The 23,609-nt window shown below is 37.2% G+C and overlaps 3 protein-coding genes across 3 annotated transcripts; 1 reads left to right on the top strand and 2 right to left on the bottom strand.

Annotated features, from left to right (window-relative positions):
* Positions 1–819: 819 nt before the first annotated feature.
* On the bottom strand, positions 820–9,194 carry LOC106669864 (26S proteasome non-ATPase regulatory subunit 13-like). Its single transcript, XM_014399685.2, has 8 exons — positions 9,009–9,194; positions 8,807–8,923; positions 1,989–2,178; positions 1,792–1,928; positions 1,611–1,725; positions 1,368–1,556; positions 1,113–1,310; positions 820–1,056 (listed from the first exon to the last, which is right to left on the bottom strand). Exons 1-8 carry the CDS (start codon positions 9,119–9,121, stop codon positions 958–960), a joined length of 1,158 nt encoding a protein of 385 aa, XP_014255171.1. The 5' UTR covers positions 9,122–9,194; the 3' UTR covers positions 820–957.
* Positions 7,968–16,951, top strand: LOC106669878 (28S ribosomal protein S28, mitochondrial). Its single transcript, XM_014399710.2, has 3 exons — positions 7,968–8,205; positions 16,578–16,699; positions 16,762–16,951. Exons 1-3 carry the CDS (start codon positions 7,993–7,995, stop codon positions 16,910–16,912), a joined length of 486 nt encoding a protein of 161 aa, XP_014255196.1. The 5' UTR covers positions 7,968–7,992; the 3' UTR covers positions 16,913–16,951.
* Positions 10,726–11,555, bottom strand: LOC106669871. The gene is made up of 2 exons (XM_014399698.2): positions 11,133–11,555; positions 10,726–11,068 (listed from the first exon to the last, which is right to left on the bottom strand). Exons 1-2 carry the CDS (start codon positions 11,376–11,378, stop codon positions 10,796–10,798), a joined length of 519 nt encoding a protein of 172 aa, XP_014255184.1. The 5' UTR covers positions 11,379–11,555; the 3' UTR covers positions 10,726–10,795.
* Positions 16,952–23,609: the final 6,658 nt, after the last annotated feature.

The following is a 23,609-nucleotide window of genomic DNA, read 5'->3' as shown; positions in this document are numbered from 1 at the left end:
GCTTTGTTTCAATACCTCTTTTTTGTGCTCTTTTGATTTAGTTGGGAAATAAATTGTGACCAGGACAAAAAAATTGAATTACTAGATTAACCCCAGGCCCTTTTTAAAAAGCACTAAAAACTGAAAATAAAAGTTGAACAAAACAAAGCATAAAATGGGACAATAAATTTAGTGAACAACCAAATTATGTTCATTTTTATTTTTTTGCTTTTTGTGTTTTTTTATTTTAAACTAACAGAGTGCCTTTTTTATCTGTTTTGTTTCAGTTTTCTTTCTTTTTGTGCTTTTTTTTATTGAGTTCAAGTTAAAGTAAAAACACATAAAATAGGTATATACATAGTGAACAACCAAATAATGTTGATTTTTTTTCTTTTAGATTTCTTAATTGAAGAAAAAGGAATTCTGCTATAAAGCATATTACACGAAACCAAGCACTATCATGAATTTTCAAAAAAAAAAAAAAATTTACCAGTTTTTGAAAGATTTAGTGTTTGTTTTTTACTAAAAATTAAATTGACAGTTATAGAGGGGTGCCTATTTAAAAGAAATTTAACGCTCTTTTCAATGCATTTTTTGTTTGGGGAGGGGGGATTTCCGCAAAAATAAATAGTTCAAGAGCTAAGAGTAGATTTATGGCAAAAACCACAGATAGTCGGAAAATGTTAAATATCTGTAAAAGGGTTGAAGATGGGAATATAGTTCATACAAAATTTTTGTTGCATTTGAGGATACAAGGACTTTCATAATAAATTAGAAAACTGTTATTTTATTATTGTTTATAAACAAAAATAAATATAATAAAGAGAAAAAAAACATTCCTTACAATAAAAGCCATCTATTTACATCTTAGTGTGAGAAAAATTTAGATGAAAATATAAAACATCTCAATTTATGACTTACAAAATATGATATTAAAACTCGATTTGCATTTAAGAATCAATTAACATAATTAATTCATTAAAGTGTAAGAAAATCATGGCCCTTGTCTTCTAAAAGAGTTTCCATTTCTTGAACTTCTCTGCACCAAACGTTGAGTCGATCAACAACTGAAGATATCTGAGAAAAGAAAAATTATTTTATTGTGTCAGCATTAATTTTGGGGAAAAAATTACCTGTTGTTTGTTGAGCACTCTAGGTTGAACCCAAGTCATGTGAACAGTACTGCTGACCTGATCGATCGAACCTTTAACCAGACCTTCAGACAAAGCTTTCATGACAAGAAGTTCGACTTCGTTTACGCGTAATTTAGTCGCCTGTGCTATTTCAGCAAAGGTTAACTCTCGTTTGTTAGAGGCTCTTTTAAAAGTCATCTAAAATGATTCCATATTAGTCGTATAAAAAAAAAAATTATTAAATTGATTACAAACCTCCATTAAACACAAAAGTCTTATTTTTTCCTTAAGTTTAACTTCTTGTTCGACAAGTGCAGCAGTGACACTCCATTTCGGCTTCATTGTTTCAAACTTAGTAATGTCACCTGAATTGAAAGCATACAGGAGATCGATGAGCCAAGCGTACTGAGTATCCGTTAAACTGTCAAGAATCGGATGGGCCAACTAAAACATATTTTTATTAAGAGTACGATATTTAATAATAAAAATTTTACTCACAAGCTCTCCAAGATTGTAAACCCCTTCACCGAGGAGTGCGGCAAGGCCAAGGTAAAAGGCATGTTGGACTTGATCAGCAGCACTAAGTTCTGACAGTTCGATACAGCCCAAATACCTACAGAACCATGTTTTAAATTTTTTAAAATTAGATTTACAAAATGAAAATATGTGTAAATATTACCGCAAGGCCATTCTGTAATAACCAGCATGATCAGACTGAAGCTTAAAATATTTACTAGCCAGTAGATAGTACCTCCCATGGACAGATGTAATTCCATCAAATTCATCGAGAATTTTATCAACATCATCAATAATTACCTTTTTAGAAAAAAAAATTAATTAAAAAATGCTTTGAGCGAAAATTGTAAGTAGATTTACTTTTGTCGCCTCTGTGTTGAAAATCTTATCTAATAATATATTGCCTTGAAGAACTTTTGTCAAAGCGTAAGCTTCAGTATTGCTTTTGACCCTCGATTCGATCGTTTCAAGGAATGTTAGCGCCTCTTGGAAATTGGTGAATTGTGGAACTATACATGCGACGATTTCGACAAGCGCTAATGGATTTATTCTGCAAAATATCAAATAGAAAATGATCAAATGCAAAACAAGACAGACGAATGAGAATATTGAATAAATCCATTATATTCAGTGGTCTGATCGACCAAATTACTTCTTTCAATTAACTAATATTTTTATGTAAGGTTTTTGGTAGAAATGAAAAAGTTAGTGTCACGAGTGGGATTCGAATCCACGACCTTCAGCTCAATACACCGCTGGTCTAACCACTTGAGCTATCATGGTTTCAATCCTCTCGGACACAAACTGCCCATCCTAACCTAGAACCTTCCGAATTTTCCCTCCTTTTTGCCATTTTTCAAATGTCGTGTAATCAGGATTCGATTCTCGGTGACATACGAAATGGCCACAGAGAGCTGTTAGTGAAGTTATACTTCATTTTACTTATTAAATTCATTATATTTAGTGGTTTGATTGACCAGATTACTTCTTTCAATAAATTAATTTTTTTATGTAAGGTTTCGGTTGAAATGAATAAGTTAGTGTCACGAGCGGGATTCAAACCCACGACCTTGGCTCAATACCTGCTGCTCTACCACTTGAGCTATCGTGACTTTGATCCATTCGGACACCAACTCTCCATCCGAATGGATCGTGGGTTCGAATCCCGCTCGTGTCACTAACTTTTTCATTTCAACCAAAACCTTGCATAAAAATGGTTTTTTTTTTTTTTTTTTTTTTTTTTTTNGAATTCTTGTTTGTTCAAATTGGGGGTTATCGGGAAAAAAGGGCCAGAGGCGATGGTGGGAATCGAACCCACGACCACGGCATGAGGGTCTCTCATGCTAACCACTCGGCTACCGCGGTCCCCATATAAAAATGTTAATATATTGAATAAATTCTTTTCAATTAATTAAGGTTTTCGTTGAGATAAAAAAGTCAAAAGTCAGAAAAATGACAAAGAAAAAGAGGAAATTCAAAAGGTGGGGTTGGGATGGGAAGTTGGTGTCTGAGTGGATCGAAGTCATAGCGCAAGTGGTAAGCCAGCGGCGTATTTAACCGAAGGTCGTGGGTTCGAATCCCTCTCATGAGACTGATTTTTTTATCTCAACCAAGACCTTAGAAATAATAATTGATTGATTGAAGGATGTAACTTGGTCAATTGACTATGAAAACATATGTTATATATGTTATATGTAATATATCTTAGTTTAGCCTTAATTAGCGAAGAGGCTTATATTTCAGGATTATATAAACCTTGATCTGTTCCCTCTGATAAACGTTCCCAAAATTAAATGTTTCCTCTTAACTTGTCACGCTTTGGCTTGTCTCCCGTTTCAATACTTCGATCACTCGATTTGATATCAAGAAATTTGTATATTGATGTTTAATTTTAGATAGATTTCTTTCAAAAATCTAGCGCCCTCTTACTTCGCATTTTTCATTGCATACCAATGAAATTTGGCAGGGTGGTAAAGAATCCTACGATGGTTGGGATTGTTTTTCAGCCAAATGGACTGGGAGTCGCTGAGTTATAGGCGATGAAACTAAAAAAATTCAATCAAAATTTTTGCCATTTTTGCGTTTTCTCCTGCAAAACAGCTCAGTTTAACTTCACTCCTTCCTAGCTCCGCCCCCATTATTGATTTTGGCATTTTGGTATCGTTTTTAAGCTGGATCCTTCTCATAACTTTTAAGCCCGGTTTGGCTCAAATCTAAGCAGTATTTTAAAAGTTATCATAATTTGAAAAAATCCCGTTTTAATCAGGATTTTTTCTCAAATACAGTACTTCCAAATCTAATTTCTTTCATTTAAAAGCTCAAATTTATTTATTTTTTATAATAAAATGAAACCATAGGTGTTTCTTAATTTTCTGTTACCAAATATAACAAGATTTCTTTTAAATTAACAGAGAGAAATCACTGTAAAAAGCAAACGTCCTTAAAATTGTGTATTTTATTAAAAAATATGGTATGGCCATCACACAGCTTTTTTCCGTAAATCTCACATTGTTATTAAAAAGTAATAGTGAAGTTACATGGGAAAATAATTAATTAAATAGCTTAAATCAAATTTCAAATTAGGCAGTAAAAGGCAAAAAAACCATTATTTTATTTTCATTATTTTCAATGGTCTAGGAGAAAATGGGCCGAATCTAATTTAATTTAACGCCAGCTGTTAATACTAAACAAAAACATTTTACTAATTTTTTTATCCTATTATATGTTTATGATGTTACATTTTGTATAAAAATAAATAATAATGTTACATTTTGTATAAAAATAAATAATAATATATATCTATTCTTTTCAAATTATTCTATAATGTGTGGTGATTAGTGACCGTTAATCGATAATTATTCAGAAATCGTGAGATGCGGTCTGGTGTGATCTAGGTCTCACTTTGAGCCTGAAGATCTCAATAAAGATCGAAACGTTGGCACGACAAAGAAAATGTTTTTCTGAAACCTACATCACACCAGACCACATCTCACGATTTCTGAATAATTATTCTATAATTTTTAAAGTAATAAATTTTTAGCACTGCTGGATTGATTCTGCAAAAGAAAGAAGTCTAACTCTCACTCTTTACTGTCATGAGGGTTTTTTTTCTGTTTTGTGCTAAACAATTACATTGGAGACCATGATATTTTTTTTCATGATTATACATGTCCTTTTGATGCTTTTCTGATTTCTGCCTTTAATCTTCTTATTCGATCTCTTGATGTGATAACATCTAAGTTGGCGATAAATTTTTTATATTCGTTAATATTGGTGACTAAAAACATTTACATTGCAGACTATGACGGAAAAACATTTTGGAAAGTTATGAAAATTATGTGTCTTTTTGAAATTAAACTATTCAAACATTTACATTAAATGATTTTTTTTTCCATTTTCCCTTTGAAGGAGGAGAAAGTATTGAATTCTGCAACGATGTGTAGAGTTTTCTCTCAATTTGCATGTTTTTAGGTCCCCTGTGCAAAAAAAATCGAAATTTTTTAAACCCCCCTCGATGACCAACCTGGATTCACCCTTGATAGAAGAGCAATCCGCAAAAATTAAAAAGCAATTACTGGAAGGCAACCACAACCGAACCAGGATTCTGTTTGGACTCTTGACAGGGCAGTGCCACTTAAGAAAGCACAACCACCGGATAGGAGTACAGATAGAAGAAAACACTGTGGAGATAATGCTAGGAAGAGGAGACCGAAGAACACATTTTATGTTTCTGTGAATGTCTACGTAGGTGCAGGTTCTCGCGACATGACAAGAAAAACCACAAGCAAGATCCTACTCTAAGGAGCAAAGCTATGGAGGCTGATTAATAACTTAAAGCTGGCCAGTGAGTTATAAATAACGGGTGAGCACAATGGATCTATTCAGATCGAGGTGCAGTACGCCTTGTAACTGCCTTTTTTATCCCTATCCCTATCCCTTATATAAGTTAAAATCCGCATTTGTATGTACATATAACCATGTACAGCGTGACACTCACCTCGGTCTTATTCGTACAGCCGCCAAGGTTGGGTGTATTGGACCTTCCAATAGCTAGGTCAGCACCCAACGAAATCACACTTCACACTCTCCCTTACTGTCAAATAATTTTTTTTCGTATTTACATACCATTCACTAAAATAAGAATTGGATGAATACTCGACATGAAGTTCTATGGGGAATTCAACATTCTGCCATACACCCTTTCACACTAACATTCACGCCAATAAATACACTCACCCTCAAGCCACGCAAGGGACACAAAACTATCATTGCTGTGTGCAATGAAACAACCCTCTATCCTCTAAGAATCGGAACAAGGGACCCAGATACTCCCTGACATGCTCGAGCATGATCGGGTGGCAATACTGCACACTCTCTATATAGAGCCAAGGAGCGCACTCTTCAATTAGGTGGCATCGAGCAACCTTTCTCTCCATACCTGACAAAAACGCAGGCTTTGGAGCAAACTCGCATGGTCTATCCTTAAGCCTTTATGGCAAGATATTATCTTGGATGTAGATGTAGTTCCGGGGTGTAGTATTTCCCTTTAAGAGCTATTGTATCCCCCGTGCTCTGCCTAAAGCACATAGGTGAGTCCTATTTCATCAAAAACTTGATTAATAGGTCCGGTTTCAGTGGTGGAAGCTCTTCTATGGTTACATTATACATCCCAAAACATTTTCTCCTGCGGGCTAGTGTATCTCCGCAGTTTGTTAGTAAATGTGTTGGTGTCTCTTCTGCCTCCTTGCAGAATCTGCATGTACCATCTTGGATTATTCCCATTTTTTTAAGTGTCCATTTAACTTCCAGTGTCCTGTTAGAAATCCTATTAGGATTCGCAGTTTGTCCCTGCTTCCCTTGACACATTCTGTAATTTCTTTCCTTCCAAAATTGGTTAGAAGATTCTTGGGCTGTCTGTGTCCAGTGAGTCAATTCCAAAATTCCCTCATTTTCTTTTTGTCCTTCTGTCTGAGATACTCGTTAATAGTGTGGGTTCGTATGCCACAGAAGGGTTCAGGTCCTATCAGCGGAGTAGCAGCCCCTTTTCTTGCAAGGGTGTCCGCTTTCTCATTGCCTTCTACTCCTGTGTGTCCTGGGACCCAGCAGAGGCTGACTATTCTGCGTACCTAGTATGTTTAGTTTGGTTTTGCTGTTCCGCACCAACCTTGAACTAATGATATTTGAGCTTAGTGCTTTGATGGCTGCTTGGCTATCTGACATGATAGTTATATTCTTGTTTTTGTACCCTTTACTTAGGTTGAGTTGGGTACATCTTTTGATTGCATGAATCTCAGTTTGGAAGATACTGGTGTGTTTTCCCATGGGTTCTGAGTATTTGGTTCCAGGTCCAAATATTCCTGCCCCTGTACCTTCTTGTGTTCTAGATTCATCTGTGTACCAGAGGATGGTGCCATTTTTGAAAGTGTTGTTCCCCTCTCTTTCCTATTCTTTTTTGGTACCCAGGTTTATTCGGAAGTTTGGGTTAGATTCAAACATCCTGTTCATCTTGGATCGTTAACATCATTAAACTACAAGCAAGATCCTACACTAGCGAGCCGCTGGCTAGGCTAAATAAGTTGATTAACAACGTGAAGCTGGCCAGTGAGTTATAAAAAAACAGGCGAGCAGATCTACTCAGGTCGAGGTGCAGCAAGCCTTGTGGCTGCCTTTTTTCCTCTATCGTAGATGCTCCATGATGCCAAAGTTTTATGTTACAAATTGTATTAATTTCAAGAGCAATGTTGAAGTCCTTACTTACTTTCAAATCCCTGGATGAAATTGTTGTACAGTTCAATGAGCTCAGTGCCGTTTTGTGCGAGCTGTTCGTTTTTGACAAATGTGCCGAGTTTTATGACAATTTGATGGCCTTAAAAAACTTGTTTGTTTAAATTTCATTTCTGTGTTATTTGAACACAACAAACAAGTAAATTCAATTTAATAACAATTAAAAAATTAATAAAAAATTAATAATATAATTAATACGTATAAAATTAATAACAATTATAACATTTTTATAATTTTTTTTAAATTTAAAATTATAAGATTTTCGAATATTGTACTCATTTAGGAATCTAGAGAGTTTGCTGTCAAACGGCTTGTTATTTTATGTACATTATTATAATTTTTAAGAATGAATACTTATTACATTAGCAATAAAAGTAATTATTTTTTTTAAATTATGATAAATCACCATTTTGCACTTGTCAGTGAAGTCAGGTTCAACCTGAACCTGACAGCTAAACAACCTTGGCTGTCAATGGATCCGAGGTTATAAGTAGTGATAACTGATCAAAGAAAGCTGCTTACAGTCTTACATTCAGAAATATTTTTTTTAATTTTAAATAATAAAAAAAAAAAAAAATAGATGAATACAATTGTAGGCCGATATTCCGGGAGAAAATCCCTTTTGTCTCGGGTGACAAACCAAATGTACAGGTATTGCGTCCAGGCTGAGAATAATGAAAAGACAGACACAAGAGGTGGATTTGCAAAAGCTTTTGAAAAACAAATCAACTTAGAGGGCGAACGAAGTACTGAGACTTTTGCTAATCTGCTGAGAAAATCGAAATTCATAGATGTGAGTTGGTATTTATTTTTTTATTAAATTTTTTGCCTTGGAAATCAATAACTTAATTACTCAGTTTTTATTTGTCGAGTATAAACAGCACATGAGATGATATTGTTAACCAGAGGTCCTCGATAAGGGACCAGGGGGCTTGCAATAAAACAACCATGTATCATATAAAAATCGGAACAAGGGACCTAGATACTCCCTGCCATGCTCGAGCATGATCGGGTGGCAGTACTGCACGCTCTCTATATAGAGCCAAGGAGCGCACTCTTCAATTAGGTAACATCGAGCAACCTTTCTCTCCTGCCTGACAAAAACGTGAGCTTTTAAACTCGCAAGGTTCATACTTAAACCTTTAAGGCTAGGTGTTATCTTGGATCGTTAACATCATTAAAATCACAACACTAACGAAAGTTGATTAACAACCTGAAGCTGGCCAGTGAGTTATGAAAAAACAGGCGAGCAGATCTACTCAGGTCGAAGTGCAGAGAGCCTTGTGGCTGCCTCTTTTACCTTGATTTTAGGTGCTATCTAATGCCTAAGTTTTATGTTACAAATTGTATTGATTTCAAGAGCAATGTTGAAAAGTAGATTTTGAAGTTCTTACTTGCTTTCAAATCCCTGGATGAAATTGTTGTACAGTTCAATGAGCTCAGTGCCGTTTTGTGCGAGCTGTTCGTTTTTGACGAATGTGCCGAGTTTTAGGGTCAATTCGTGCCAAAGTCTGAAAGAAAAATTATTGAAGTGAACTTAATCTTCGGTTCTAACCTTCACAGGGTGATAAAAGGGTGAATAAAATCCGGCCTTACTTCTTGTTGTGGTACTCTTCGAGCAGGGCCCAGTCGTCGGCCAGTTCTTTTGGTGCGTTGCTTTGTTTCGCTGTTAAATAAGCGTTGACATCTTTCACTTGTACTGCTGCCATCTCTGTAGACGTTGACTTGCAGATTTTGGAGGAACGCGGAGAGCCGACGGCGACCACACTCACAAAGCACCCGAGTTCGATTTTCGATTCTCATTCTGTTGACCTGTTGTCAGTGGAATCGATGTCAGTGACACGCTCTTTGGCGCTTTCTTCTTGTATCACCATATTGAAAGCCACAGGCACCCAAACAAAACAAAAAATTTCATTTATAAGTAATATTAAAAAATCATTTAATCAAACTTTATAATAAACTATACATAAAAAGAAAAAATGAAGAGAAGAAACGAATTTTTTGCACACATATTTTTTAAGATCATTTATAGATTAATAGATTAATTTATTTTATTTACTAAATTATATTAACCCTGCTTGGAACCCTGCAAACCCCATTACCAAATAAAAAATTTACATGAAATACAAAATAAAAATAAATAAAACCACCTTTCATATATAAAAAGAAGCAACAAGAAGAAAAAAGCATACAAATACTTTTTGTAAAAAATTATTCTGATCATAGAATTTTTTCAAATGATCTGGATTTTGAGCATTGAACATCATCATTAGATTAAAGAGATTACAAAATCACTCAACATTTAATTATTTCTACATATAAAATACACCATATTTCTTTTTTTTCACTAAATTGTTTTATTTCTCATTAACCCTAAATTAGATTGTTTGAGGTGCTTCTCCTTTTCAACCCTTTTTTCCATATTTGCTTAATTTTATTATTTAATTTGGTCGTTTCCGATCATTTTGGTTGGTCTATCCTCCCTGGATTGTACTTCCATAATTGTTTCGTTATTTTGCTATCTTCAGCGGTGTGTTAGGGTTTTAAGCAGGGAAAGACACACACTCAGTTCCAGGTAAGAATCAAATTACAGGTTGATCAATTTGAGTTATTATTTATTTGGTCATTTCGGTCTGTCTATTGGGGTTGGTCCCTCAGAGGTGTTAAGGTATTTCGCTAGCTTCAGTGTTTGTCAGGGATATAAGCATGGAGAGACACACATCCATACCCAGGTAATATAAGGATCAAATTACAGATTCGTAAGTTAACAAATGTCATCAGATTTGGGGATAGAAATCTTTTTGCAATATATTATGAGACATTTGCTTCAGAGTTCAGAGCATAAATGTTTATCTTCATTTTCCATTGTCTACACCAATCTGCTACATGTGATGTGTCCCTTTAGTTTTTCCTAAGCAACTACAGGATTGGGGTTAGAGGATAGTACAGCTCTGTCATTGGCAAAAGATGTGAGAGATGGAGGATTGGTCCTAGCACGTTGCCCTGTGGTACTCTTGTGGCCAGAGAGCAGTATTTGGACCCGAAAGAACCGCCCTGTTAAATAAGAGCAGAGGATTAAGTAAAGAGTATTTGGAAGGACATGCTTTAATTTGTACAGGAGACTTATTCAATCAGGATTATCAAGAAAGGCTCCCATATTCTTTACGCTCAAGAGAGGAGGATATACGGTCTACAACATATAACACTTTCTGGATTGTGGAATGATGGGGGCAAAAGTCAAACTGATGATCCGGGAGAAGGTTAGAGGAGTTTTATAATTTTTTAAATTTTTAATTGCAATAATTAAAACACAATTTACACAAATTTGTACAAAATTGTTTTACAAAAAGACAATAATAAAGAATAAAATGTCCTAGATTGTACTAAGCAGACTGATCTGTCTTCGATTCTTCTTTAACCTTCTTCACTGATGATTCATCTTCATCCTTCGGTTTGTTAGATGAAGGAGAGTCCAACGTCCCAGTAGGCAAACTGCTGCTTTCGTTGCTTACATTTTGTCCGTTCGACTTGGCGCTTTCCTTTTCTTGTAGGAGCTTTTCGAGTTTCTGCCATGGGTCTTCGACCATCGACTTGTGCACGAATTGAGAAATGTCTGTATCTTCGTTCGACCTCCTTCCATGATGGTGATAATTACCCTAAAAAAAGACCAACAAAGCAATGTAGTTTTTTTTAATGTATTTTTCTTGTTGAAATATTTACCCTGTTCCTTCTATGTTTCTGAGGCGTGTTGTAACTCGAATTGTAATATCTAGAGTTACGGCCTCGTTTGTTGAACTTATTTTCCGGGCTGCTGTAGCTGTACGGCTTGAAATCAGGGCTGCTGTAGCTGAAAGGTTTGAAGTCAGGACTGCCGTAGGTGACTGGCCCAAGATCAGGTGGAGTTGTAAAAGGTGAGTTCATCTTGTTCTGAGGATGTCTGAACGTATTTGGCGATGAGTATTCCATGATTTGACTCGAATTGAGGGTTAAACCGATAGAACTATTGAAAAATTGTTAAACAAGCGCATAGCGCTATAGTAATCGAATTAAAAAATAGCTCTACGAATCAACATCAACAAAGCATTCGACAACAAAACAAAGTGAAACAAAGCAAGCGGGAAGGTTATGGTACTGTTATCGTCACCATTTGTGTCATTTTTATAAATGAATATTTTTTATTATAGAATGTATTAATATTTAATTTAGATTAATCTTCCAATTTTTCTTTTACGAAAAACGATACCAAAATTTTCTTCACTGCGACTTACTTGTAAAAGTATTGTTAAGCCCCTAGCGCAAAAGTTCTCTTTTTACAAAATTAAGCTCTTTTGACTCATTTATTTATTTATAGATAAAAATACACATTTACAAGTTCTATAAATAATATAAAAATAATTGAATTACATATGATAATATACATTTATTTTACAGGCAAAGCCTATTAAAATCTATTGGAATGGACCAATCTCAAACAATAAAGCTTCCTTCTGATGTTCCCCAAGGGGCTCATCTTTCTCCATTCTTATTTAATATTTTCATAAATGTCCTTCCTTCTATTCTGAAATATTTTACTCTTTTTCTCTTTGCTGATGACTTAAAAATTTCCTTGCCTATTACCTCTAAAGATGACCTCTTACTACTTGAATGCTCTTTATCAATGATCTTTAAAAAACCACCTGTTTCTTAATATTGATAAATACTATTCTACTTTACTAAATACTATACTAACACATGTCTTGGATGACGTTGATAGACGAACATCTACAAATGCTGAAATAAGAAGGATTTTTTTGGCTAGGCTCCGTGTACCTTGCTGTAGTAGTAAAGGGCCACCTTGCAGACATCGTGATAGATCGGATACGAGCCCTCAATCTGGTTGACAGGGGGTGCAAAAAGGAGGAGCTATCTATTAACCCCCACAGAACCACAATGATTCCATTCACAAGAAAGAGGACAATAGTATGCCTAAAAACCCCAAGGCTAAACAGGACTCTGATCCCATTTTCCAAGGAAGCCAAATATCAAGGGATTACAATAGACTAGCAGCTCATGTGGAATCCACATTTGACTAAAACCACCTAGAGAGCCAAAATTGCCTGGGGCAGGTGCAGAAGACTCTGAACCAAAAACTGAGGTTTAAAGATCCTATGGCTGTGTGTTAAGACCAACGTTGACATATGGATCAGTGGTGTGGTGGACCAAGAATCTGCAGGCCCAAACAATCAGGCTATTAAGTGGCACCCAAAGACAAACTTGTCTCAGTGACACTGGAGCCATGAGCAGAACGCCAACTGTGGCCTTGTTATATTAATCCAATAAGAAGCCAGGTCAGCAGCCCAAGCTCATAAATGGACAACCATCAAGGAAAGGCCATGCATTATTATTATTAAAATTATGCAATAAAACTAGGAGAGTTAATATCTAACTAGAATTACAATAACAAATATGATCAACTGTCCAATCAATTTATTAAATTTTCATGTTTCACATTGATCTATGTGATACCAGACAAAAATATTACCTGCAAAATCTAATTACAAATAATTTAAAATTTAGTCTGATTCCTCAATTTGTGGAAAGAAATAAACTTCCTTTAAATTGTGACACTTTACACTTTTCTACCTTTACGTAAACCAATTTATTTTTATTTTTAATTTATTTTTTAATTTTAAAGGCATTTATTATTACACATTATAACAAACTCTTAAATAATATGTTCAACTGTCCAATCAATTTATTAAATTTTCATGTTTCACATTGAACTATGTGATACCAGACAAAAATATTACCTGCAAAATCTAATTACAAATAATTTAAAATTTAGTCTGATTCCTTCATGTTTCAATTACTCATTTTTAGTTATGTAAAATTATATCCAATGGTGTTATATTTCTTGGCAATATTGGGACTGGGATTGGAAGCCATCTGTTAAAACTTAATTGTGTCAATTTGTAAATATTTTTAATATTTATGCTGATGATGACCGTTAAAGTTAATAATGACTGAATTTGTTTTTTCAACCAGACAACATTGAGGTCTAGATTATAGACAGCTATAAGAGCCACTGTTCTCTTTACAACCAGAGTCACATATTCTTCTGAATATATGGCACTAGCCCTTATATGACTACAGCAACTTCACATGAGTTGATAAAGAAGAAAATAAAAGGTGCCTAGGTTTACTTTTAGACAGTCAGGAAGCTATAAAGGTGCTAAGTGCCTACGCATTTAGCAACAAACTAGTTTGGGATTGCCTAGGACCTTTGAGAACACAAGAAGGTGAAAAAGGTATAGAAGGAAACGAACAAGCTGTCAAATTAGGCAAAGAAGAAGTCCTCACACCCAAGTGACCACAACCACTAGGCATTAACACACTTTTGGATATTTAGATATGTCATTGGCAATATAAGGAGAGTATCTTCAAAGAACTTGAAACCACATATAAAAACCTAATTATGACAATTTGTAAATATTTATATTTATCCTGATGATGGCCTTAAAAAACTTGTTTGTTTAAATTTTATTTCTGTGTTATTTGTACACAACAAACAAATAAATTCAATTTAATAACAATTAAAAAATTAATAAATAATTAATAATATAATTAATAAGTATAAAATTAATAACAATTATAAAATATTCCTTGGATTTTCGAATATTGTACTCATTTAGGAATCTAGAGAGTTTGNCAGCCAAAGTTGAGGGCTCAGCCAAAGTGGAGGGCTCAGGGAGAGGACTCATTTAGCCAAAGTTGAGGACTCAATTAGCCGAAGTTGAGGGCACAGTGGGACGACTCAGTCAGCCAAAGTTGAGGACTCAGCCAAAGTGGAGGGCTCAGGGAGAGGACGCATTTAGCCAAAGTTGAGGATCCAGTGGGAGGACTCAGTCAGCCAAAGTTGAGGGCTCAGCCAAAGTGGAGGGCTCAGGGAGAGGACTCGTTTAGCCAAAGTTGAGGACTCAATCAGCCGAAGTTGAGGGCACAGTGGGAGGACTCAGTCAGCCAAAATAGAGGACTCAGCCAAAGTGGAGGGCTTAGGGAGAGGACTCGTTTAGCCAAAGTTGAGGATCCAGTGGGAGGACTCAGTCAGCCAAAGTTGAGGGCTCAGTAGGTCTACTCAGTCAGCCAAAGTTGAGGGCTCAGTGGGATGACTCAATCAGGCAAAATTGAGGGCTCAGTGTGAGGACTCAGTTAGCCAAAGGTGAGGACCCAGTGGGAGGACTCAGTGGTTGGACTCGTTCAGCCGAAGTTGAGGGCACAGTGGGAGGTCTCAGTCAGCCAAAGTTGAGGATCCAGTGGGAGGACTCAGTCACCCAAAGTTGAGGACCCAGTGGGATGACTCAGTCACCCAAAGTTGAGGGCTCAGTGTGAGGACTCAGTTAGCCAAAGGTGAGGACCCAGTGGGAGGACTCAGTGGTTGGACTCATTCAGCCGAAGTTGAGGGCACAGTGGGAGGACTCAGTCAGCCAAAGTTGAGGACACAGTGGGGGGACTCAGTGGTTGGACTCGTTCAGCCGAAGTTGAGGGCACAGTGGGAGGACTTGTTCGGCCGAAGTTGAGGGCACAGTGGGAGGACTCAGTCAGCCAAAGTTGAGGGCACAGTGGGAGGACTCGTGGTTGGACTCGTTCAGCCGAAGTTGAGGGCACAGTGGGAGGACTCAGTCAGCCAAAATTGAGGATCCAGTGGGAGGAATCAGTCAGCCAAAGTTGAGGGCACAGTGGGAGGTCTCAGTCACCCAAAGTTGAGGACCCAGTGGGATGACTCAGTCACCCAAAGTTGTGGGCTCAGTGGGACGACAGCCAAAGTTGAGGGTTCAGTGAGAGGACTCACTCAGGAAAGTTGTTGGCCCAGTGGGATGACTCAGCCACCCAAAGTTGAGGGCTCAGTGGGACAACTCAGTTACCCAAAGTTGAGGACTCTGTCAGCGAGAGACTACATCAGTCGTGGATCACGTAGTGATTCAAAGGCAGTCAGGGAGTCGTACGTTTTATGCTTGTTGTTGTGCAAGAAGAGAATCAACCATGAAGAAAAGTGAGGGTTCTCTGCAGTACAAAATCGGGAAACAGGCTTTTTCCCACAACTATTGACAGGCTACTTCCTTCCAACCATCGCTCTTTTTAATTTGGTCGCTATACTCCTTAAACTTCATGTACCAAATCACAGGATTAGCATGAATTTCTTCAATGAACAGTGAAACGCTTTCTATGGTGGACCCTGTTGACTACTGGTGTGAAGTACAAATGCCAGGTTGTGTTTTTTGAGTTGAGTCAGCTTGTAGGAATGAGAACATAAATGGTACCGCTGCCTTCTGACCACCCCCTTATTGCAGCCCGAATCCCCTTCCAGATATCCATGTGGTTCTTTGTCTAGGATGGCTACGGGTACAAATAAAACCCAACGAACCACCAACTTCCTCTCTCCTTCCATCATTTCGGCCTACTAAACTGTTCACCTAATGATTCATCTCAAACAGTGTGAAAATCATTCATCTTTTGGCAGCCACATTTCTCCTTATGAGATCCATCCTGATCACTCAATCCAGAGCCTTGGCTGCGCACAAAGAGGGAAATCCGGCAAAAGCTGACGCCTTTTCTCAGTCAATCTCCTCGGGTCTGTCCAATTCGACTTATATCCAGCCTCTTACCTTGATCCTCTCGTACACTCCTCCTCCTCTCTACACCTCTGATTCATTACCCTACGCGCTTTTTTTTCCTTTTTTGCAATTAAAATATTACCATTATTTTATATTTGACCAACATCAGTCCTCACCCGACTGCCTTCTTTTCCCTGGATCTCCTCTCTCTCTTTCTCTCTAGGGCAAGCACACACTTTTCCAATGCTGGTTGGGGATCTTTTAGCATTTATTTTGACTCCTTAAATAATAAAAAGTTCCAATGTACCTCTATTTTACTGGTGAATCTGTTCATGATCCAATCTTGATTATCTTGTCTACTTATTCTCCCTGCGTTTGCTAAATTCAACATATAAATCTGTCCTTTTTTAGTGTCTGGTTGTTTAATAAATGGTTGGATTCATGAGGAGTGGTCAAGAATCAAACAAATTATCAACCTATGAATTTCTTTCAGGAACTTTATAAAAGACTTAACAATAAAAACTGACAAAATAATGTTCATATCAAATCACAATGATTTAAAATTTCATTGCAGATGGGAGATCCAGAAGGAAGGATTGTCACTGGCACCATCTTCCACGTAGTAAGAGACGACCTTTACATTGACTTCGGCGGAAAGTTTCATTGCGTTTGTCCCCGTCCGAAGAATAACGGCAGGTTGGATTTTATTTTTACAAATTAATCAAACATTTCATAACTAAATGTTTTTTTTTTCTCAGCGATTACATCAAAGGTTCAAAAGTTAGGCTGCGTTTGAAAGACTTAGAGCTCTCGACAAGATTCCTCGGATCGGAAAAAGATCTCACTATTTTAGAAGCAGATGCAGTTTTATTGGGTCTAGTCTACATCCCTGTAATGAAGTCTAGTTAGTATTTTTATATTGTTTTTTTTTTTTTTTTTTTTTAAATAGTTAATTTGTACCATTTGAAAATAAACAGTGTTTAATAAAAGAATGAATGTTTATCTGTTGTAAGCCAGACCCTGTCTTAATTTAAGTTAGGAATAGTGTTAAATTTTAAACATTTTTTTTTAGATAAATCTGACAAGTTGCCTACTCCGTAGGGATCAAGGAAACGAAACATTTCCCAAAATCCTGGAAGGCAAAGAAACATGCCAGGTGAATAGCCCAAATAAAAAATAAGTTGAAGTTATTTAATCGCAGGTTGGAAATACGGTTTATCACCATCATAATTTTGGGGTCGCGTCATCCGGATGGGCTTTCGCCTGCAGTATCATGACCAACACTAGCAATTAGAAGTTGACCATCTTGCCTAACAATGTTTTTCCTTTCTTCCTACACTCCTGGTAGGAACCGATTATTAGGCAAAAGGGGATTATTGGAATAGCAAAGGAAGTCACAGGAGTACTCAGTCAGCTGAATGGAGAGTGAGTGAAGACAACCTGCAGAAACATGGTGTTGACCATCCAGAACTGAGATGAGGTGAATTGAGTTGACTGTAGAAGTGAGGCCTGATGCAGGATGAGTACTATCAGAGCATCGGAAGCAGTGGAAAGTATGGAGGCCTTGGGGCTGCAGTAGCCGAGTGGTTAAGGTGTCAGACTCTCGGCTAGTAGATCCCGCTGTCATGGGTTCGATCCCCACCGTAGCCTCTGGACTTTTTTTGACATCTAAGGGGACCAGTGGCCACAATTGAAAGAAATTGACACAGCTTGTCAATGGAAGGGGCGAGATCAGATCTCAGTGACCCTGAATTTTGCCCCAACACCCTTCAAAAATGAGTTTCTTCGATGGAAGAACACCGGCACACCAAGGGCTCAAAATTCACATGTTGCGAGCCCCCAAAAAATGGAGCCATGGATAAAGTACAATAAGCTGTACAGCTGCAGTGCTCAGGAGGGAAATGCACTTGGAAAAAAAAATGGAGGACTCAGACAGCACGAGAACCAGAGCAGGTACAGCAGCCAACCAGTAAGAAGACTCTCAGTGGCTCACGGAGTGAGATGAAGGCAGTTGGTGATTCGGTTACAGAGTCAGCTAGATGGAGAGTGAGTGAAGCACCCTGCAGAAACATGGTGATGACAATCCAAAACTGACACGAGGTGAATTGAGTTGACTGTCGTAGAGTGGCTCGATGCATGATGAGCACTCAGTGTGTCAGAAGCAGTGGAAAGTATTGAGGGCTCAGTCAGCCAGTCTGGGACTTAATGGGAGGAGTCAGCCATTTTTTTTAATTTTTTTTATTTTATTTATTTATTTAGCACCTGATCCCATAGTGATTTCAGGTATTCATAATCATATACAATTTTTATTTACAATTAATTTAATACAATTTTACTAATAAAATTATTTAAGGCTTCAATATGGTCTCTAATCAAACTGTGATGGTCGGGTGGCCATTGTCCACCTTTACACACAATGTCCCTTATTAGAGATTTTTGGCGTGGTTCTTGAATGGGGCAGTTGAATAAGATATGGTCCCATGTTTCTTGAGGTCTCCCTGGACAGTCGCATTCCGAATCCGGTGTTATGTGGAATCTATACAGATATTCTTGATTTCCTCCATGGCCGCTTATAAGTTGGGTAAGCATATGGTGGTGTTTCAGTTTTACTGCCATCCTTGAGTCTACCGTTGGGAAGAACTTTTTAGTTTGAAGACCTTTCCCATTGGGCCAATGCCATTTTCGAGGCCATGGAGATGACAGCTTTTTGGCACAGTGAATGTTGTTTCTAGTTCAGAGTTTTCTGTAGCTTCCTTTGCTGCTGTGTCGGCTTCATCAGTACCTTGGATCCCTGTGTGCGCTGGTACCTTTTCAATACTGATATTCCAGCCATTATCACGCAATGATTTTATCATATTTCTGATGTCGGATACCATCAGGCTTCTTGCTTTGTAATTTTTAATTTTATCGATGGATATGCGGCTGTCTGTCATCACTATCGCGTTTTAGTTCACTTCCCCAACATCCTGCTGTGCGAGCCATTGAAGAGCCTTCAGGATAGCAATGAGTTCAGCTTGGTTGTTCGAGCACCAACTAGCAAGTCTAATTAGTTTCTTGAAGTTTGTTGTCTTTTCCATAGATGGCTAGGGCTGCTCCAACCTCATTATTCATTTTCCTCCCATCGGTGTATATTATGATCTTGTCTTGCCATGATACAATGGAGATACTGACTCTGTGATTCCTTGAGTTCTATAAGCCAGATGGGGCCATTCATTTAAAGGCAGTGTGGGTTCCACGATAAGTGCAGGGAAGGCTTTGTTGTTGAGTGGCCTTTTTATGGTGAAGTAGATATCCGTTAGTTCCCTTAGTTTAAGTTCGATCGGGGCTACCCCTGCCATGATACAAGCTGCTTCATACGAAATTGTCATATATCCTTTTATTATTCGTAATCAGCCATTGAAAAGACCCTGACAATAGGGGGTCTTCCCTTACAGCCAGATGGAGGGTGAGTGTCACACCCAGCTGAGCCAGTGTCAACCGTCCAAGGTCGAGACGAGGTGAATTGAGATGACTGTTGAAGAGCAGCCCAATGCAGGGCAATATGACTATTGAGTGTCTCAGAATCAGCAGAAAAGAAGATGGGCATGGTCGGCCAGAGTTGGGGACAGTCAACAGCAGGATATGGTCACTAAGAGGACTGGGTACACCGGCAGGTACAGTTCGCTAACCACTTTTCTCCATCCTAAAAAGCAACCGGTTATTGAGGGCGTTGTCCTCTTTGAAACAGAACCGGGCGAGCAGGTTCACCATTATCAGACAGGGGAATAACCCTTTGATGGCATTCGTCGCCACACTGGGTTGGAGTCGTGTCACTTTCATTAAGTTCTATGCCTGTCAGGACTCAGCAGCATGGAGTTAGCCCAGTATTTTGGAGGTACGCCTCGTCAATTACTACTTGATAATGCGAAAACCATTATCATTGAGTGTGATGTCTTTGGCCCCGGTAAGCACCGATGAAACCCGCAGCTAATGCAGCCGAGAAATACACTTAATATTACGGTGGCTCAAGGAATGAGTCGAAGGCAGTCAGGAAGTAGGACACAGAGTCAGGTGATATAATCGGGATGATTTAAAAAGCAGTGAACGAGAGTCAACTGGAGAAGTCAACCCAAGAATCTAGTCAACAGTTAGCAACAAATTGAAAAGTGTCGTTGAGGGTACAGGAAGCTGCAGAAAGAAGACCGTGGAAGCTAGTGTTGCCCAGCGTCATTTGGGGTGTCCTCTTTGCAACGTCCATCCTCAGAGTTAGAGTTGTGGCTGACTTGCCTTGTTTGTTTTGTTTCCAATATTGGTCCTGTGAAAAAATAAACGCTTATGAATACTATCTCTGGTTTGTTGTATTTTTGAACATTACCCTCCTATAAACACGTATAGCATCAGCCTCCATTTACATTATATCTTTCTCAATGTACCTTATCCCACCTTATTTTGATTGTACCCAAGCAATAGATGATTTTAGTGATAAAATTTATTTTATTTTATTATTTACCTTTGCTGGCGATACAACTCAATCCCTACAAGACCATCCTACCTTAGAACCAGGGAGAATAGAACCTTAAAATGGAGAATAAAAATAAATCCTGAAATTTTACTCTCAAATGCAAAATACAGTAGACTCTCATTATCCATTGTGAAGATCCCCAGAAGGGAATCTTAAACGGAGTTGTAAAAATTTAAGTTTGTTATAAATATTAAAATTAGACGTAGAAATAGGTTAGCTAATTGTTGGGAAAGCGTATTGTGCCGGGGTGAGTAACCAGAGGTGGCCTGGAGCCGACCCGGTCTTTCTCGAGAACTCCAGACGCAGCTAAAAAAAAGCTGGCGAAATAATAACAGCTGGATGTTTTCGATTGAGAAATTCGATCCCGGGGCAATCACCCTAGAAAAATTGGCTGTTGTGCTGACGAGTGGCCTTTTTGCTCAACCCTCAGGATTAGCTGATGCCCGGACTCATCCGAAATAGCTCAATGACCTAGAGAGGACAAAGGGCAGTCGGGTCACCCGGAAGCATAGCAGTATTTTCGAAATGCAACTGTTCCCCATCTCCTCCCTGAACGGATTGATATAAAAAGGACAATCAGAGAGAATCCGGGTGGAGTCCGAAGAAAGTGCAGTTGAGTCAGTCGGAGTATCCTGTGGAGACGACGAGTGAGTCTGTCAAACGGAGTAAAAAGGGGGAACTGGTGCGGCAGGATCCGTACCACCGACCGACAAAACCGATGCACGTATTCCAGTCCTGTGAGTGCAAATTTTGTCAATTGGTTTGCGGGAGATTTGGAGAACAGTTGGGCGATTTCAGGCTACTTTTAGTACTACGATCCCAATAATTAAGCCCCTAGTATTAAGGTTTCGTTAAAGAGAGTAAGAGCATTAGTTATATCTAGAATTGGTCTTCCAGTAATAAGTTTTGTATATGAATTGTTTAATAGGAAATAAGGGTTGCTATTTATAAGCAGGGTTAGGGCGTTATTCACTAGTTGATTATACATATTGGGAATTGTAGTCATATCAAATAAAGGGACCTGTTGTTCTGTCTGAATTGGTGTATCTTTCCCCCAAACCTCCTTGTCCAGAGTTAGTAGTAAGTAAAGGGTGTTCACCCGTCAAGCCGGGCAACCTGACAAATCTTACCCCTAAAAGGCTTGACGGGCCTAGAGTGGAGTAGCTCGCTACCATCTCGGAGCACCCTAGCGAGAGACGGTATTCGAACGAGCCGCGCGCACGGAAAAAGGGAAACCGCTCGTCACATCCATAGTTATACTTGGCACGTCTGTGGATGAAAAGAGAGCTGTATTCCCATTTGTCTGAATGTGTGAAAACTGCTATCTTGATTTTAAAAGCTAAAAAAACCCTGGAGAATTTTCTTTATAAAAGGGAAAATGAATTAATAAATCAAAATTTAAATGTTTATTACCTGACATCCAAAATTGTACATAAATGCCTCTGAGTTTGGCAATAAAAATGTTATTTCTTCTCGATTTTTTTTTCTCTTCCTTTTAATATTTAATTTTTCTTTTAGCACAAGAATGTAATGGATAGCACATTCATAGTCCATCAAACATGAATGACTAGTCTAATGAAAGTAATAATTTCCATTAGTATAATAATATAGATAATTAAGTCCAAGTCTCTGTGACTTAAAACGTCTATAATGCACATTTTTTTTCTTTCCTATAATTAAAATATGAAATAAATAAATGCACTTATGCAAAAAATGCTACAACCCAATCGTATTTTTCACAACCCTTCTTAAAAGATAAAAACAATATTTCTACATAGTTTACAATAATATAAACTAAAAAATATATCTCATGTGGAATAAAAACCATGGCTGTTAAAAACAAATTGAAATACTCAAGTCTACACTTTTACTTGGTAAGTATATGAAAACAAATTTAACTAATACGCCTAAATTTTGTCTATTTACAAAATATAGCATAATAAATAATAACAATTAAAAACATAAAAACATTTTTGTGCATAAAACAATGATGACCTCGTTGAGCAAATAATTATTTATAAGAGGAAATACTGATGGAGGAATGACAGTGATCGCAAATGTACAAATTAAAATTTAAAACAAATTGGAGAATTTCTGGACGGATTTACAAACACATGCAGCAATAAAAAACAACGTTACACCGGGGCCAGTGACAATCGAAGGACAAATTTAATATTTTATAACACAGCCAAATATAAAATAAAAAAAATTACACAATGGCAAGAATTAAAACAATTACATAAATATTAGTTAAACAAAACATAATAGACAAAAAGAAAATTTGGTTTCTAATTAAAAACTCACATTGAATATCAATACTATAAAAATATGTAGGATCCATAATATTCTTAGCAAAACGTAATGTACACATGATACAAAAAAATTCAATTAAAACGTTTTATGATTTTATGGTAACATTACATAAGCACACAGAATGCTATAAAACTATATACTATAAAAATTTTCCCTAACGCTTATCCCAAAATCCACTCTCTTACTAAATATTAATTCTGGACAAGATCAATAATTCAATTGGACAAAGGATTAGAGACTGGACTTCTATTTTAATACCAAGTTTTAGAATTTGGACACATTATGGGATGGAATTTATGGCTTTTATTGTTTTCATAATGGATGGCGAATTTAAATATCACATCTAGATTAAAACATATTTTGGGGAGACATACAGAAAGCCATATCAGCACGGGAAAAGCAAAATTAATCTTGGACATTTAATTCTCCTTTATACTGGGATTTCATTTTATTATTATTTTTTTTGGTATTTTATTATTTTTTTAAACCCTTGTGCTATTTATAACAAATTATATTTTGAATTATTTATAATAATTTACATTATAATACAAATAAACTTCATTTAAACACTACTTTTCTTTTTCGAAGTGAAAAATGAAGCACTACCCATTCTGGAATACACCGTCTGGAATGTTTTAACCATAAAAGTACACCAATTTGTACAAATGCGGCGCCAAAAGTTCCAGAACATTGGTGACAACCCTCGCAAAGGGCTCTAAGATTAAGTACTTTCTCTTTTGACCATTGAACTGAGATTTATGGAATTTTTTTTTTAACAAATGAATTTATTTA

The sequence above is a fragment of the Cimex lectularius genome, unplaced genomic scaffold (assembly GCF_000648675.2).
Source record: "Cimex lectularius strain Harlan isolate CLEC.00 unplaced genomic scaffold, Clec_2.1 scaffold67, whole genome shotgun sequence".
Taxonomy (NCBI): domain Eukaryota; kingdom Metazoa; phylum Arthropoda; class Insecta; order Hemiptera; family Cimicidae; genus Cimex; species Cimex lectularius.
Note: the sequence above shows the minus strand (reverse complement) of the source record. Positions and strands in the feature narration are given on the sequence as shown.

Coding starts and splice junctions, on each gene's coding strand:
- LOC106669878 (XM_014399710.2), top strand. CDS start 7,993: ATGAATACAATTGTAGGCCGATATTCCGGGAGAAAATCCCTTTTGTCT. Junction 8,206..16,577: donor GAAAATCGAAATTCATAGAT/GTGAGTTGGTAT, acceptor ATTTCATTGCAG/ATGGGAGATCCAGAAGGAAG. Junction 16,700..16,761: donor CGTCCGAAGAATAACGGCAG/GTTGGATTTTAT, acceptor TTTTTTTCTCAG/CGATTACATCAAAGGTTCAA.
- LOC106669871 (XM_014399698.2), bottom strand. CDS start 11,378: ATGGAATACTCATCGCCAAATACGTTCAGACATCCTCAGAACAAGATG. Junction 11,069..11,132: donor AGAAACATAGAAGGAACAGG/GTAAATATTTCA, acceptor GTCTTTTTTTAG/GGTAATTATCACCATCATGG.
- LOC106669864 (XM_014399685.2), bottom strand. CDS start 9,121: ATGGCAGCAGTACAAGTGAAAGATGTCAACGCTTATTTAACAGCGAAA. Junction 2,179..8,806: donor ATCCAGGGATTTGAAAGCAA/GTAAGAACTTCA, acceptor GATATTTTGCAG/AATAAATCCATTAGCGCTTG. Junction 1,557..1,610: donor TTTACAATCTTGGAGAGCTT/GTGAGTAAAATT, acceptor AATATGTTTTAG/TTGGCCCATCCGATTCTTGA.